Source organism: Crocodylus siamensis, chromosome 1, assembly GCF_052110815.1.
Source record: "Crocodylus siamensis isolate JL-2025a chromosome 1, ASM5211081v1, whole genome shotgun sequence".
Lineage (NCBI taxonomy): Eukaryota > Metazoa > Chordata > Crocodylia > Crocodylidae > Crocodylus > Crocodylus siamensis.
Window position 1 is genome coordinate 119,552,075 of NC_143395.1, and position 17,843 is coordinate 119,569,917.

The following is a 17,843-nucleotide window of genomic DNA, read 5'->3' on the forward strand; positions in this document are numbered from 1 at the left end:
AGGTCACAAATTCCTTGGATGCAGGTGTTGCGGTGGACGTAGTCTTTCAGGACTTTAGGAAGGCCTTTGACACTGTCTCTCACCCCATTCTCATTAAAAAAATAAGTGATTGTGGTGTCGATGCCTACAGTCAGATGGGCTGCCAATTGGCTGGAGGGCTGCACTCAGAGAGTGGTGGTGGGTGGGTCATTTTCGACCTGGAGGGATGTGGGCAGTGGGGTCACCCAGGGCTCGGTCCTCAGGCCTGCACTGTTCAACATCTTCATCAGCAACTTGGACAAGGGGGTGAAAAGCACCTTGTTCAAATTTGCAGATGACACTAAGATGTGGGGAGAAGTGCCCATGCTAGAAGGGAGAGACAGGCTGCAATTGCATCTGGACAGGTTACGGGGTGGGCAGATGAGAATAAGATGGGATTCAATACTGACAAGTGCAGGGTACTGCACCTAGGGAGAAAGAACCAGCAGCATACCTACAGGCTGGGGAATTCCCTTCTCATCAGTGCAGAGGCAGAAAAGGATCTTGGAGTCATTATAGACTCCAAGATGAACATGGGCTGCCAATGTGGGGACGCAGTCAAAAAGGCTAACTGCACCTTGTCATGCATCCACAGATGCATCACGAGCAAGTCAAAGGAGGTGATCCTCCCCCTCTATATGACATTGGTCAGGCCGCAGTTGGAGTACTGTGTCCAGTTCTGGGCGCCACACTTCAGGAGGGATGTGGACAACATCAAAAGGGTCCAGAGGAGGGCCACTCACATGGTCAGGGGCCAGCAGTGCAGGCCCTACGAGGAGAGGCTACAGCCTCCACAAGAGAAGTCTGAGAGGCGATCTGGTGGCCATCTATAAACTGGCCAAGGGAGACCAGCAGGCAATGGGAGAGTCCCTGTTCCCCCAAGCACTACTGGGAGTAACAAGGAATAATTACCATAAGTTGATGGAGAGTAGGTTCAGGCTAGATATCAGAAGGCACTACTTCACAGTCAGGGTGGCTAGGATCTGGAACTAACTTCCAAGGGAAGTGGTGCGCGCTCCTACTCTGGGGATCTTCAAAAGGAGGCTAGATAGGTACCTTCCCAGGGTCGTTTGACCCCAGCATTCTTTCCTGTCCATGGCAGGGGGTCGGACTTGATGATCTGTTCAGGTCCCTTCCAACCCTACCAACTATGAAACTATGCAGTTGCTAATTTTAATATAAAAACTGGAATAGAAACTACTGCCTCTATTTGCCTTAGTGCTGTCTCCCTGTAGAGACTTCTCCTGGCTACTGCACTGATAGAAGCACGTGTCCAGTGAACCCTGCACCTCTCCTACCGCTTTCCTGTGCACTGATGTTTTTAGATCTGTCCTCTAATTCAGTAATGACCCACTAACCCAGCTGATCAGTTTACACACAATATCTCATCTCTGTATAGGGTTTCTGTGCAGACTTCCTCAGCATTGTTGAAGTCCTCCTTCCACAATGGAATACAGAGATTTTAATCACATGTCTTGTTCTGTATTTATGTCCTAAACAGATTCTGTGGCAAATGTGACAGACAATAAATTACATGGCATGGAAGAGAGGGGGGTGCTATTTCAAGAGAGGCAAATTAAACCTGTCTTTTGAAATTAAAGATATATTGCCATCTAGTGTCAAGAATGATTCAAGGGTGAGCCACTGACAAAACAGCCATCTAAACACATGAGATACAACAACATAAAGGGAACAGAGTTGGGATTTGGGAATCCCAGAGTTAGCCTAGTAGCATGGGACCTCCACACGAAGTGTCCTAGCTCATGTGATCTTTCAAGATCTTTCAAAGCCCAGCAGCTCATTCCAGTAAGAGCAAAGTTTTGCCCCATGACAAAATGATTTGATTAGAACACTACAAAAATCTTACTGCTACGTTTTTAGCTCTAGGTCAATAAATTTGGCAAGGAGAAACTTTTGAAATACTTTGAGGACCATGTGTGGAATAACATCTGGAACTATACTATAAATGGGAAGCTGCTGAGAGAGACATCTCCCCTGCTAAGCTAGCTTTTGAGGACCCCTAAAATATTGCTCCATGACTGTAATGGGGCCCCTACCCCATCACTGAAGGAGAATGGGAGCCAGGTATCAGCTGGACAAATTGATACTGGCAGGCCCTTACATAAAATGGCCACCTGCCCTTGGTACGCCAGCACAATGAAGCCAATGGTTGACATGCTAGGATGGAAGTAGTAGGTCAGGTGACCCAGAGACAGACATATGAGCCCAGGACCCAAGACAAGGTGGGCAGGCTGGTTCTACAGGTTGCAAGAAGCAGAGCTCCGTGACTGGACAAGGTGGAAGGACTCCCGACTGCAGGAAGCCCCTGCACCATCAGCCACCTGAAGTTAGGTATTTTGAATCTTAAAGTCATAGAATCATAGCAAATTAAGGTTCAAAGGGACCTCAGGAGGTCATCTAGTCCAACCCCCTACTCAAAGCAGGATCACCCTCAACTAGATCATTTCAGCCAGGGGCTTTGTCAAGCCAAACCTTCAAGGATGGAGATTCCACAGCTCTCTAGGTACCCCTTCCAGTGCTTCACCACCCTCCTAGTGAGAATTTTTTCCCTAACATCCAACTTAAAAACTTTCCTTGCTGCAGCTTGAGACCACTGTTCCTTGTTATGTCATCTGCCACCACTGAGACCTCCACACCTTATATTGTAGCTTGTTGCCACAGTGTAGTGTTAACCCAGGGTGAGGAACTGTTTGTTTGGAAGCAAAGGCTTATACTTTTTCATTTGTATTTAAATACTGGAGGACTGAGTTGTGGCTGTTGGGGGCAGAGAAGGGCACCAAGAAGGGTGCTGGAGCACTCCTCTGGTCCTAGATCCTTTAAAAGAGGGAAGCACTGCTGTAGCAGAAGGACTGTGGTGTCAGACAGCAAAGACTGGGGGTGGGGGGGCTGAAGGGCCCAGAGCTTGAAAAACTGGGGGTGGAGGGGCCCCAGAACCTACGGCCCTGAGACTGTGGACCTCAGGTGGAGGGGCCCAGCCAGTGGGCCAAGGCGTGGGGGCCTCAGTCCAGACAAGGGCCTAAGGACAAAGCAAAAGGGCTTATTCCAATATAACATCAACACATGGCAGGTGAGACAACAGGGTGGGGACCCAGGCAGGCCAGAGCAGGTGAGCAAGGTGGGACCAGGCAGCCGCCGGGGCGTAACTTTGCTAACTCAGCTACGGACCTGCTACCGTGACCCAAAAGAACCTAAGCTAATCAAGAGATCCCTCAAATTATCTCACCATGCACAACATTTTAGCTGCACTTTTTACCTCATGGCATGAAATCTGGGCTTGAAGTTCCTGGATGTTACTAGTTGCAACAGGTTTGTCTTCAATCTCGCGATGAGCACTCTCTATCATTTGCTGCAAATGTTTCATCTCTTGTTCATATTGCTCATACTGTACCACTGCTTCCTAGATAGAGAGGAGAGAAGAATAAGTATGCAGTGAAACTAAAATACTTGCTTGTTCGTTCTATTACACTGCCACTCCCCTAAGCTTGAACAGACATCTATTGGAAGGACAAGCTATGAACAGAAAGCACAAGAGTCTATCTGCACACTTTAAGACTGATTTTACTCCACAACAGGGCTGTAAAAATGACAATAAAAGTTCCACAGTTTTTTTTAAACACTCCCGTATCAAATTGGCTTATTTTAAAAATCAAGAAGTTATTTAACTATGTTCTACCTCTGCACCCCATTAATTTAAGGCTTGATAATAAACTTGTTTTCTTGCCTGGGATTAGGATTTAACAGGAAAATCTGCCTGTAACACATAGGATGGCAGAGCTTGTTTTCAAAGCTCTGTTGGCTTTGAAGTGCTAACCACTGTGAAAGCTTGACTTTCACTGTATTATACACAGATACAAGCTATGCAAAAAAGGCCTGTATCTGTATTTTACAGTTTTCTTGGTTAACAGGAGATAAGTTATTAAATACGGAAAGATGAGTTTCATTTCCATCTCTTCCACAGATTTGTATGATGCAGGGGAGGTGGGTGTTAATTTAACTGCTGTATGCCTCAGTTATCCCCTCCATAAAATGGATGTGGTAATATTTACTTAACTCCAGGACTTTCGTGAGATTGAGTTAAGGTTTGTAGTGCCCAATACAGCCTTCAAATGGAAGGTACCATATAAATAAAAATTGTTTTTAGTGTGAATACTGCAACCCTTTAATGGTTATATTTAAATAATAAATATTTTCTGGTGAAATATTTTTGTAAAAATAAAGGAATGAACAGCTTAAGTATTCTCCTCTGGTAATAACTACTCCAGTTTTGTCGGTGGCAACAGTTCTTCGATTCAAGGATGATCTCTACTACAGCTCATTCATGAGTTTTGAGGTAACTTAGAAGTCCAATCCTTGAGTCCCCAACCCATTGGCAGAAGTTGCAAGTCTTTTGCAGGGGGAGTAGGCTGTAGGCCAGGGTTTCTCTCCTTTTCCTTTCTCTGTTCTCTCCTCTTTGCTTTGAGGGCAAGCCACATTACCTCGAAATAGGCTGCCACTTAGTTGAGGTTGTGCTGCCATTGGTGTCAATCTGCAGCCACGTCCTTCCAGCTGTTGATGTCAGTGTCCCGGGACAAGGGGGAGATTTGAACCCTGAAGGGTCAAAGAGGGACCCTGGGGGACAGCACATCCCAGAGAGAGGGAGGAGAAAGGAAGAATGAGCAAAAACAACTCACCGGCAGCACGAGGTGCGGCGGGACTGGAAGCGGCAGTGGAAACCACAGTGGATCAGAAAGAGGTGGCGGAGCCCGCGTGACTCATTAGCCGTAGTTCACTTAAAGGAGAAATAGCTGGGAGAGAGGGGGAGGAGAACCGACCCAGGAGTATAAGAAGGGGAAATAGGCGGACCGAAGGAGAGGAGAGGTGGCAAGAGGGTGGCGAGAGAAGAACCCTCGGGGCCACAAAGGCAGTAGAGGGAACAGGGGACGCTGCTCCGGGCTTACAAAAGGTATCCAAACCTTGCCCAGGGGGAGACGCTGCCGGCGGACCTGAGAAGATGCAGGTGTCTGGGCTGAATATAACCCTCGGCCCGCGAAGGGAGCCGACGGGAGCGACCTCATCAACTGGGGCTCAAGGCTGACAGAAATATGAAGCAAGAGGTATCCATACAAGAAGGCCAACTGAGACCTTCACGCTTAAAACAGAGGACACAGACTGGAACCCTGTTGAGGGAGGGCTCCTTCATTGAGGAACGTAGAGGGCATACTTATTGGAGAAAATCCCCACCCAAGCTTGCATAATAGCCTTTAAGGGGAAGAGTAGTTGGGGTTTAAGAGGATGGCACAGCACTTGGCATGCCTGGGCAGAGATATAAGGAAGGTTGTGAAGGCGTGTTGAAGTAAGGTCACTGTAGCCTCTTGGTGGACCTAGTATTGTTATTATTATCATTGGCATCACTTCCGTTATTGCTCTTAGTGTCGTTACTGGTGGGTGTCACAGCCAGAGGGAGCTAGGGCCCCTAAGCTCGCACGAGTCAGGAAAAGGTCTGGGTTTATTGGGTCCTCTTCCTAGGCCTGACTAAAATCAGGAGGGACCCTACATCAAGTAAGGGTCGGTCATTGACAACCATAATAGCACACCGCTGAGGCTGGGATAGGGCGAGGTCCAGGGGAAGTTGGAGCCTCGCGAAGAACATCACGCCTTGGCTGCGGGGAGGCAGCCAGGATCAGACAGTCGTACCCCTCCACCACTGAAATATCATCAAAGTTGTGTCAGGCAGGATAAGGAGGGGGAAGACCTCCTGAACCAGGAGATCAGTGACATCTCCCCTAAGGGACGGAGCGAAAGGTTACCACCAAGTCCTTGGGCCGGGCGGCACAGGATCGTATGATCGAGGCTCGGCAGGTGCAGTCAGCATCCATTTTCTTTAGGTATGCCTTTAATGTGTCCTTGTAGTATTTCTTCTGACTGCAAGATTTCAAGCTGTTGCTAATCTGAGAGTAGAGCACTTGTTTTGGGAGTCGAGATTCATGAATCCACACAAAACGTCCAGTTCAGCAAAGCTGGTGGTGCTTGAGGATCACTGACTCAGTGCTGGTAATACTGGCTTCAGCAAGGATGCTGGCATTTGTGTAGTGATCTTCCCATTTGACATGGAGGATTTTCTGGAGGCATCTTTGATGATACATCAGGTTGAATAAGATAATCATAATATTCTTGAGAAAATAATGCAGAAAGCCTCAGGGCTTACCTTTTCTACTCTACTGTCAATGACAAATTGCTGTGTACAGTGCAATCAAGAGCTTTATCAAACTGTTCTCACTTTACTCCAAATATGTCATTTCTATCTTTGCACGCAATAGATTTTTCAAAGGTAACTACTGATTTAGCTGCACAATTCTTGTTATTTGCAATGGGAATTGTGCAGATGCATCCAATAGTTGGCTTTGAAAATCTCACCGATCATATATAAGCAGCAATGACAAAATGTAATGAGAGGATGGATCCTGGTGCTAGAAGAGTTGAAGCAAAACAAGAGAGTTCTTTTGGACAATTCATTTGGGAATATAATAAATGACAAGGAACTGAATAACTTGAAAATGTTTATGCATGAGGTCTTAATATGAGCTACAAATAGAGAAGACCTCAAAACAGGTTGGAAAGATGATAAAGCAGATTTTCAACACCAATTGTTGGAGCTTTTGGGTTGCAAGGAGCAGCCTCAGGCACCGTATGCACCACAGATTCAATCTTGCCAACATCCATGGTTTTATCTTGAGTCTAACAATATTTGTCTTTTTATTCTAAGTCTCAACACCTGGAGTGAAGAACTTTTAGGGCAGTTTCACATTTCATTATAAATAAACAAAGAAAGAAAAAAAATTGAGTTTCCTTTTCTGTAAAGAAAGTCTTGGAAATGTGACTCAAATGCATGCTAGAAGTCTAAAAAACAGACAGCAAATACAAGGAGCCTTGAATTAAAAACACTTCACCTTTTTATGCCAATATCATGATTTTTCTAACATGCAGTATTTGCATGCTTAGGGTTGATAACACTGTAGATGCCTAAGTAATAAAACTAGGAAAAAGACAGCTATAGCCCCCTCAGTCTTCTCATCTCACAAGGACAACACTTTTAACTGAACTTGAAACAAAATTTTTATTTTTCAGTAAATAGTCTCGTTGGAGCCAGATTAAGTCAGGGAAATGCATGAAAGATGAAGGAGAAGGGCAAACAACTATACCTGAGACTTTTTTGGAAATGAAAATGAAATACAAATTGTATATTGAAGTTTTTTTTAACTTTTTTTGAGAATTGAAGCAGAGTATCCTGAAAGTAAATTGATAATGTACTTAAAAACCCCATAAACATAGAAATGTGTAAAATTTAATAGGTTAGCATCTTAATGTTTTCAGGCAAAAAGTAGCTCCAGAGAAGGACAGCATGAATTAATCTGCAAGAGTGGAAACTACTTCTACTAGTATGGCACTTTTTCAAATCCAATCTTATTTTACACTTGCCTGCATTATATTGCACTGCTGGATGGCTGTGTGCTGCAAACGGCTTGCTTCCTCCTGAAGCCTAAGGGCAGTGTGACATATTGGCAGACTGGTTACCACTTCTTCAGGCATCCTTAAGGCACTCTGACAGACCTGTACTGCATGCACTTTTGGCTTCAGTGTCTCCATTTCAGACAGCAAATTCTAGGAATAAAATTGGTGCCACACTATGTCAGCTTCTTGAGAACTTCAGTAGCATTTCACAAAGCAAGGTATAAACAACCCCAAGATCAATTAATAGAACAAACAAAGGATGGATTGCTCTGTTGTTAAATAAAGTTTAATCAGAACATGCCCAATGTAAGGTTGCTTTTGTATTATATGCAAATATTATTTTTTATTCTTAATCAAACAAAGGGCACTTTAGCTTTTGAATTTAAATAAAAATGATCACGTAACAAGTATTTTAAACAAAACTGCTTGTTTGTATGACTACTTCAGTCTGAAATTTTTTTTAAAGAAAAACATAGAAGCACATTTTAAAAAGGAACATTGCTCACAAGCAGTGTTTATTTGCGCTCATAATCCTCCTTTGAAAATATAAAATTGTCACTGAGAATGTTATTTACAATTCAATAAGCAAGCAAATGGAACATAATGCAGCCCCATAAAGATCTTTCCCTCAAATTAGCACCCTCTGGTTTCCTTTGTTTATTCAGCCTCTCTTTAGTCTCTTTTCTTTCCATAAGACATGTGCCTCACTGCTATTCATATTCATGAGAAGAGCATATGTGCAGTGATAGGAGCAGACTGGGACTACTTTCTTTTTATGGCTACTGAGTTCACTGAACTCTGAATACAAAAAGAAATGTGTGGGTGAAGACAGGGATATTCACAAAGTCAGACTAAATTTTAAAAACAGGAAGCTGAATCCTCAGGAAAATCTATGTGATAGTAAGAGGAGCAGATATTGGCTCTTCTTATCTCCACTTGTGACTACAGGGTTACTGCACTGGAAATAAGGCAGTGGATCTTAGGGTTGGAAGGCTAGTCTGAGAGTTCATCTACTCCAACTTTTACCACAGATGCAGCATGTGTTGTTCCTGGCCCATTCCAGACCGATGCCTTTCTAGCTTCTTGAAAACCTCCAGAGAAGGAGATTTCATGAATTCCCTTGACCACTTATTTTATTGTCTTACTGCTCTTACAGTTAGGAAGTTCTTCCTGATGTTTAATATAAATCTGCTTTGCTGCTACTTAATTCCACTTCCTTGTGTCTTGCTCTCTGTATCAAGGAAGAACAGTTCTCATGCTCCTTTATGACAGGTTTTTGTTTTGTTTTTTTTATATGAAAGCTACTTTGACCCCAGTACTCTTTCCTGCCATGGCAGGGAGTTGGACTCAATGATCTGCTCAGGTCCCTTCCGACCCTACTAACTATGAAACTAACTACTATAATATCCTTCCTTAATCTCCTTTCTTGTAGATTAAACATACCTAGCTCTCAAACTTTCTTTATACAGCTTGCATTCCAACCTCCTTATCATCTTCGTTGCTTGCTTTTAGATCCCTCTCTAGTTTCTACAAGCTTTTGAAAATGTGGGGCCTAAAAGTGGACACAATACTCCAGCTGAGACCTAACCAGTGCTCTGTAAAGATGTAGTCCCATGCCTTACATACAATACTTCTGTGAATGCAATCCAAACTCCATTTTCTTTTTCTTTTTTTTGACCGCATACTATTACTGACTCATTTGCAGTCTCTGATCGACTAAATTCATCAGATACACCTTGGTAGCACTATTGCCTAAGCAGTTATCCCCCATTTCATACTTGCACATTTGTTTTTCTTCCTTAGGTACAATATCTTACATTTCTTTTTACAATTTTACTTTGTTGTCTGAAGTCCAGTTCTTTAATGTTTCAAAATCACTTCACTCAAAATTGTAATCCTAGCCTCTAAAGTGCCAGCGGTATGACCAAAAGAAATGCAAAATTCTACAACTCTTGGTTCAGAGATGATACCTTTTATTAGACCAATTAAGAAAATCACAAAATTTATCTTTTTCAGGCACACACGCCCTTCCTCAGGCTCAGGGAAATATTAAAGATGGTAAAAAGTCTCAATAAGTAGAAAATTAACTTCACTTTTTGCACAGAGGAAGCTGAAGGTGGAAGTCTGTTCCCAGGATGTCAGAGCTTGAGCCAAGAGGGTCACAACCAAGGGGGCGACAAAGGTTCCTACCTAAAGTCCCCAGTCAGGGGATCAGGAAGCAGGCACATTAAGAGGACAAAGGCTCTAATATACAGAAATGTGTTTCTTTCTTTTATGAAGGAGGGTAGATAACCTAAAGCTCACTGAGGTACATGCATTTCTTTACCAAATGCCATGTCTGGGCATACACCAGCTCTTGGTCTGAAAGGCCCTGGAAAGCTTAATTTTGGAACTGGCATTCAGGGATACTCTGTTTGCTAAGTCAGTCTCCCTCCAAAAAACATTTCTACTTCTGGTGAGGGGATATATAATGGGAAGCACAGACATTCAGCCTCTGTCTATAAATGGAGGATTTTCTCATATACTGCTCTCTTCCCCTTCTCACCAGGCAGCCTGATGGAACAGGATTTGTCCCCATCAAGAATAATCTGAAAACAGCTTCATACTTTTATTCTACTCTTCAGGTGGTTGAATGTATGGTTCACATATATTTTAAACTTGTGTGCAGAGATTTGGCTCCAAGCACGTTAGTTACCAGAAGTTATACAGCTCAATTCACATGCAAAGCTCTGAAATGTATCCATATCTACATTTGTTGTGGATTTTAATCTTTTTCAAGATTACAAGAAAAACTCTATTCTATCAGTGTAACCAGCTGATATCTGGTTTGTGCTAATAGAAATAGAGTAGTTCTATATTAGTCTGGATTAATATATTTTAATCGGGCACTTGGAAGGCTTGATTCTGGTTATTTTGTCCATCCAAAGGAAACAGCAAACAGATCTCCATAACAGTCCAACTGCAATATAGAAAGCTGCACTCATTTATGGAGGTAATATAACCTTGGATGTGGACTAGTGGCTTGAAGTTGCAGCAAAGTAAGTTTAGACTGGATATCAGAAATTTTTTTCTGATTGTTCAAACAGGGAGGCCATGGAATCAACTGCCTACAGAAGTTGTGCAATCTCCTTCCTAAGAAGCATGGGCTATTGGCTGCAACCAAAACTGAGGATTGCGACTGGGGCATGCCAAAGCTCTGACAGGACTAAAACCCAGAGGGGTTCCTGGCTAGAGGGTCTTGTCCCTCCACTCAGGGTCAGACTAATCAAAATATATGGGGTCAGGAAGGAATTTTATCCCATGGTCAGATTGGTATGGACTGTGGGTGTTTTTGCCTTCCTTTGTAGCAGGGATTTTGACACTCTTCATTGGATCTTAAGTGTATTTTAACAAGCCTTGCAGCAGCAGGACATTCACAACCATTGTCACCCTGCTTTACCTGTGGCAGGTTAGGGTATTATGATTTATGATGTTTGACATGGTTGCCTGTGTAATTTTAATAATAGGCTAGACATGGACTTGCTTGGGATGTTTTGGATAGGCATGATCCTGCCTCAGGAATAAGGTTGGTCTAGATGACCTCTGGCAGTCCCATCCAGTGCTACTTTTCCATGATTCTATGAGTAGAATAAGCCATCCATAATAATAAACAGAATATAAGCATAATATAATAATATAGTAAGCAGGATATAGGCTGGAGGAAAATTTGGGGAACCCAAGCAAATTCAAAAAGACTTGTTGCTAGTCTGAAAAGGGGGAAGAGGATAGCATGCAGTCTCTCCAGACAATATATGTAAGAATCCATGTTGTTCCATCATGGTACCCAAAAAGCCTTTGGCATAACCGTTTGTTTCTGTGGTTTGAGGTGTAAGCAATAAAGGTCAGGCTGCAGACCAGTATCTTTTTCAGTAGACAACCTGCAAGTTTACCTGTAATCCAGGCAACACTACATGTCTTAACTCATTTACCTGTCTGTGTGAAAGCTGTTCTTTCAAACTCAAACGCCCAAGCTCTGGAGAAGTTAGGGTTGCTTGGGCTTGTTCCAGTGCAGCCTGTAGAGCTTTCACTTCAGCTTCAAGTCTCTTCATATCCTGCAATATATGAAATTCAGATAAGGAAAAAAAAAAAAATATATATATATAGTCTTAGGTCTTAAAATAGTATCCTTCATTGTACTGTAGGAACTAACTCACATGTAACACCATTTTTAATGAAAACACCAAGTTTGTAATTAAAGTTAAATATTTGTTATCAGTTTAAATATATAATAGTATTAAGTCCTAGTATATTAAGTTGGAAAATGAGAGATGGCACCGACAGTATCCTCTCCAGCTAAAATTTAATCTGGACTCAATGGATGGTCCTCACTTGTGCTATACCTGAGTACAGCTATCAGTCTACTGCTTGAGGAATGATATGATGACATGTATTATCAACTTTATGGGTTATAAGTGGTTTACAACGTGCAATGTTTGTGTTACCTACTGTGATTGGCAACTGCAGAACTTCTGTCACATTACTCTATACCTTCACTGAACTAATGGTCTGTGCTGGGTGAAGGGTCATGATTCAGTTTTAGTTAGAAGCTTCTCTACATTTTCTAGTTACCTGCTAGCCATTTCTAATCTATATTTCTAATACTCCGGTAGCAGCCACCAGCAGAAGAAATGCTATATTACAGATTTTTTCTGCATTGTTTTTCTGAATTAAAAAAGAAACCTCTGAGCCAATTTCTGGCCCTACAAGCAATGATTCACTATACTTTTGAACATGCCCTTTGTGCAAATCCCTCCCATGGGCATACATGAATTAGGGATAACACAAGTGAACTGTAACACTCACTTATATTTAGGGTTTGCACCTGAAAGCACAGACTATGCTTGCATAAGCCTGAAAGGGCCTGCATCTGGATACATCTATCTGACAGTGTTGGCCTTGGTCCCATGACTGGGATGTGATCCAACTCTCATTCAAATCTTTTGAAAAATTCCTCCAGACCTCTCTAGGAAATGGACAGGACTCTTTAGGAGGAAGTTACTGAAAATGGTAGAGTATCATTTCAGGGTCATGTCCCATGATGCCCACTTCATAAATCACAGATGACCTGTGTTATGAAAGTTCCTCAAAATATGATGACTGAAGCCCTGAACTGATAGATTTGGTTACTCAAGCTGTCAGTTAACTAGGAAGGCACTTTAAATACCTTGGCTGCATCCTGGAGATTTGGCAGGCGTGCTTTGATAACCTGCTGTAACTCTTCTGTCTGCCGTCCCAGTTCCAACACTTGCCGAGACATTCCTTCAGTATAGTATACACTTGCAAGGTATTCAATTTTTTCACTCATGGCCTCAAGATCATCGTGGATCTCTCCAGATTCTTCAAGCATGGCCTGAATGGAAGAACCATATTAACAGAATAAAATGTAAAATGTTATCAGTAAAAAATTCAGACCTATGCCCAACTTTAAGAATATCTTTAAGTCCATCCTAATTCTGCAAAGCACTTAAACACAGACTTACATTTCTGTACCGGATAAAGTTCTTTTGACTTCAAATTGATTTATGCAAGTTCCTACCACCAAACATCTACTTAGGGTTTTCACTTAGCCATCAAAAATAAGCTGAAGTTACAGATCTACACATTAAGTTGCACAACATATCACTCTGATAGGCATATAATATGTGTCTGATTGGCTGGATATCTGCTACTTGTACTGGACATGCACAAACTTGTAGGCAGGGGAGACAGCGTGGTGGTTGGCAGAGTCCTGTCTGTCATATTGAATATAATAGTTTGAATGATTGTAATAAATACCCATTAGCCAGTTTAGAAAAAAGGCAAGGCTCATCTTCTTATCTAGGCCATTGCTTGTTTCTGCCTAGGTGTTGAATGTCTTGATTCTGAATTTTATCGTTAGAGGCCTTGCAGCGAACGTGCTGAATGTCTTGGTTTTTGAATTTTATCTCTAGAGGTCTTTAACGAAGTTAACCTAAAAGTGACTCTTGAGCAAACATTGAGAGGTTGAAACCTAGGGACTTTTGGAAAGAGGTTGGCAAAAGAGGTCACAGCAGTGGTGTGGAAAATTTCCCAAAGAAGATCCAAGAAAGGAATCTGTTGGGTTAAAGATCCAAGCCCAAATTTGGGAGTAGTGACAGGTTTGGGTAGGAGGGACCCAAGACAGCAACTCACCCAATAAAAACTGTAACCTACAGTCCCAGTTTGGAGGTAACCTCACTTGCTGAACACCAAAGAAAGAATTACAAGTGTAGGCCCCGAACAGACTGATCACCTGAACCACCCTCTCCGTGAACAAGAGCTCCCGTTCACGCTGAAGCCAAGGTGCGCCCGAGTGGGACCGAAGGAAGGGGACTTGTTCCTATCACTGCTGAGACCAACCCTAAAACCATAACTAAAGAATGAAAGTATACCTGGGGATTTGGTTTCTAGGAATTCTATGATTGTAAGTATACCATGAGAAATAATAGTAGTGATTTCAATTTAACCTTTACTTGTAACTGTAGTTGTTTTTGTAACACTAATTCTTATAGCATTATTTGGGAAGGATTTCTTAAAGCTAAGCAGTGTTATATGTGTAGCAAGGAATTTTAAAATAAAATTGTGTTGTATGTGTAAATGTGCAATCATTGTGAAATCATGCAATCAACCAAATACTCCCCCAGCCAGGCACATCAAACGAATCAGTAAATTGTGTGGGATCTTTCTTTTTTCCATAACCCACTAGAGACACTGCCAAAAACATCAACAGACTTCTCAGGAAAGGCCTAAGCTAAACTCATAACAACACTGCCTGCCCTGCCTCTCTCAGGTTGATTTCTTCTGACAAAGAAGGGCTTCATGGCTACAGGTAAGTGAAGTTTAAGCCATTCCGCTCCATTGTCAGTGAATCTGATCCAAGGCTTATACAAAAGCACATGTTGTTGGGTAAATTCACTTTCCCCAATTGGAACAGACTGGGAAAGACTGATTCCCAACCTAATGTGTCATTCCTTTGTTCCTACAAATATCCACTCTATACAGCCACACACAGAGCTCACACTTGCATGGTTAAAGAGACATCAGAATGTTCTGGTAAGAAAGGGCATGGAATATTTTGGGAGCAATTAAGCAGCTGTGTTGGTAGAAGAATGAGCTCAAGGTACAGATGAAAGAGGCTTATGTCAGCAGGGTTTAGCTAAATGGCATGTTATGATAATAAGCTACAGGTAAAATAAAATGACACCAAAATCATGTGCACACAGGATACAGCATAATGTATTGTCAGAAAAGTCACTGCATTATGTGTATCTACTGTATCTAATCCATCTGTAAAGAATTTTATGAGAAAGATGCTAAAAAGACCAACATCTATTTTATTTTATTTTTAGAGAATTATTTTAACAAATGCATAACCAAAGATGTAGAAATAATTTTTCAATGAATAACCAGATTTTTAATTTGGAATCATTTGGGTGTGGTATTTTGGTTTGTTTTTTGTTTTGTTTTTTTTACCAGCAGGAATCAGTATGATCCCTTTTCACAGGGGTGCTGTCTGCAGTGAGAGCCAGCAAGTATACACGTTACACTGTCTACTTAAATCATCATACACTGGAGATTGAGTAAAACAACGTTTTTATGCAACAACAACTGAATAAAAGTAAAGACTAGGCTAGAATAATATGAGAACCTGAAGTTTTCAGTAATATACATGTTGCTCTTCCAATACCTATAACCCCTGAAAAAAAAAATCACATTAATAGCTATTGCTTAGTTCAAGAAGCTCAGTATTTTTTTAATTGAATGGTCTTTTGTCATATGTAGCTCATTTGATTACCTGATACGCCTTAAACTGGTCACGAATCTGAGAGGCAGAATTCCATGTGATGCTCCCATGCACTAATATCTTGGCTTTCTCGATCCATTTCAGTATGAACTCCAGCATCTCATTATATTCCTCTAGGTGTGAAGCAGCCTGAAAATAAAAGGAAGAACTATTAAAAAAATATGAGATTAATCCTGTAGAGAGGAAGTCTCTCTCTCTCTCTCTTGCTCCATATATATATTAAATGCAAGTGACTTCATTTACTTCTCCCCTTTTAAGTGACCCTCCCTCACAAAAAATTAAAAAATCTTTTCAATTATTTTTCTAATTTAGTAACTATAGTCTATATTTGTGAGGGAAAATTAGGAAAGTCAGGTATGGTTTAAAAAAAATTCTTAATAAAGAAACTAGGACACAGTAGGAGTGTGTGTAGGTGGATGTACATGTGCAGCAAAGTGCACTTCCTACATGTATTTCACTCTGACATATACAAATGCCTGCTCCCTTCCTGCTCAAGATTCAGACGTAATCAGCCATTCTTCCCTTTGTGCCTTCTCTTATTCTGTCCCTTATGTGTTTCTTTGCCTCCTACTGTGCCACGCTTTCTACCTCTATTTAAAGACTTTTTCTCCATCTGGCTTATTGACATCAATTTGCAAAAAAAGGGAAGCCTTACCTTTTTTATGTGATGCAAAGCCAAAAGCTGCACAGCTACAAGCATATTATGTGTACTATGCTGGAAATGTTGCTGAAAGTTCCTGTTTTTAGACTTAGAGGGTTGTTTGCTAATTAATGTACTTGTTGTCATGACAACAAAAGCAAAAAATGCCACATTACAGGCCAGTATAGTTCTGCTCTAAATTCTATAAATTCTTGTTTTCACATTTTTCTGGTGCTTCACAGAGGAAAGGATTGAAATGATTGGACACTGTACCTGGTTCAGTTTGGATGCTTGGTACTCCGCCTGCCTAATAGTCTGTTGGTGCAACCCAGATAGTTTCCCTATCCTATTAGCTAGTTGTTTAGCTAACTGAGTGTTCTGCTCTGCAAAGTCTTGTACCGCTGCATCCAGTTCCACCAGCTTTATATTACAGCTGTCCAATTCTTCACCAAGGATCTGGAATAAGAAGAGAGCAAAATCAGGATGGGGGTTATTCATAAATCTGCTTTGCTTGTTTAAATCCTGTTCGTTATACCTTTTCTATCTCTGGTTCCATTTCTATTTTGGCTGCACAGCATTAAAGTTTGTTGAAAAAGGCACAGCAGGATATGGGCTCAGCCATTCAATCACTGCCACTGTTTTTTCCCTGAACAAAACAGCTAATATTTTCCCTCTCCTACCTGAAGACTGAATCACTACAGAGTTACATCAACCACTGCTGGCCAGGGTGCTGTGTTTGTCCTTTGACTGAGTGGTCAACACACTATTGCCATGACAACGTTTTTTGTTTGTTTGTTTTTTATTTTTCCAAAATGTATCCTAAGGTTACATCATTCACGTATCCAGCCCATTTTGCTTTCTATTATAGTCCCATCATTTTGTGCTGGGCGTTATAGATTACTTGAACTTATTATTAGAGCAATTTAGACAGCCCTTCAATAGAAACATATGGATAATCTGTATGTTTTGGAGTCCTACTGTACAAAACTATGAGGAAGAAAATAATTTTTACCTGTTCCATTTTTAGTACACTAAAAAAAATAATCTCAGAATTTAAGGTGGAAAGTGGCTGTATGAGGGATTAATCTTTCCTATTTTCAGTGAGATATTTCAGCCTACTCAAACATATGGCAAAGATGCATCATAGAGCAAGTGAAGTCAACAATGGCCTATAATAAATGAGTGGAAATCATAAAGGTGATATATCTGATTCGTCTGTAAATAGATACATTTATTTACCTATTTAAACACCTACAAAGCTATACTTCATGCATGCATATATCCAACCCTGTCAGAGAGTTGAAAGCTGAAGAATATCTTTTAATTAAGCTTTACATTTGAAAGAAAACCGTTTAAGACAAGAACTATTTATTATTGTTCAGACATGTTCAAAACATATTTGTATTCCTTACAGATTAAATTAAAAGTTTCACTTTAAAATAGATTACTGATATTTGAAATAAACTTAGTTTTACAATTGCAGTTGGGAATTTTTTTATAACAATGTAGAAATACTACTAACTCTCCAATTACAAGAATTTTTCATCCAGTCTGGAGATGGACAAAAACACATTTAATTAGCTTTACACCCACTTAACTGGGGTAATTATGATGTACTAGTTTCAGTGTAATACATTTCAGTGGCTTTTGTGCAACAGATAAAAGTTGTCAAGAGGCACATTTACAACAACTTGAAAGAGAAAATGGTGTTTTCTGACATACCAAGAAGTTTTCTTCTTGGAAAAGCGTATCTCGTCACTTCACATTAATAACTAAATCAACCTGATCTTTAAAAACATATATATAACACTGTGTAATAAGCTTCATTTCACTGTA

The 17,843-nt window shown here is 41.1% G+C and overlaps 1 protein-coding gene across 1 annotated transcript in view; it reads right to left on the reverse strand.

Moving 5' to 3' along the window:
* The window catches only part of SYNE1 (spectrin repeat containing nuclear envelope protein 1), a 515,591-nt gene that overhangs the window by 157,179 nt on the left and 340,569 nt on the right, over positions 1-17,843 (reverse strand). Inside the window, exons 83-88 of the mRNA XM_090041573.1 lie at positions 16,281-16,463; positions 15,359-15,496; positions 12,731-12,916; positions 11,496-11,618; positions 7,495-7,677; positions 3,293-3,436 (exon numbers count right to left, since the gene is read on the reverse strand). Coding sequence (XP_089897699.1) covers positions 3,293-3,436; positions 7,495-7,677; positions 11,496-11,618; positions 12,731-12,916; positions 15,359-15,496; positions 16,281-16,463 — 957 coding nt within the window. The remainder of the gene's footprint in view (positions 1-3,292; positions 3,437-7,494; positions 7,678-11,495; positions 11,619-12,730; positions 12,917-15,358; positions 15,497-16,280; positions 16,464-17,843) is intronic.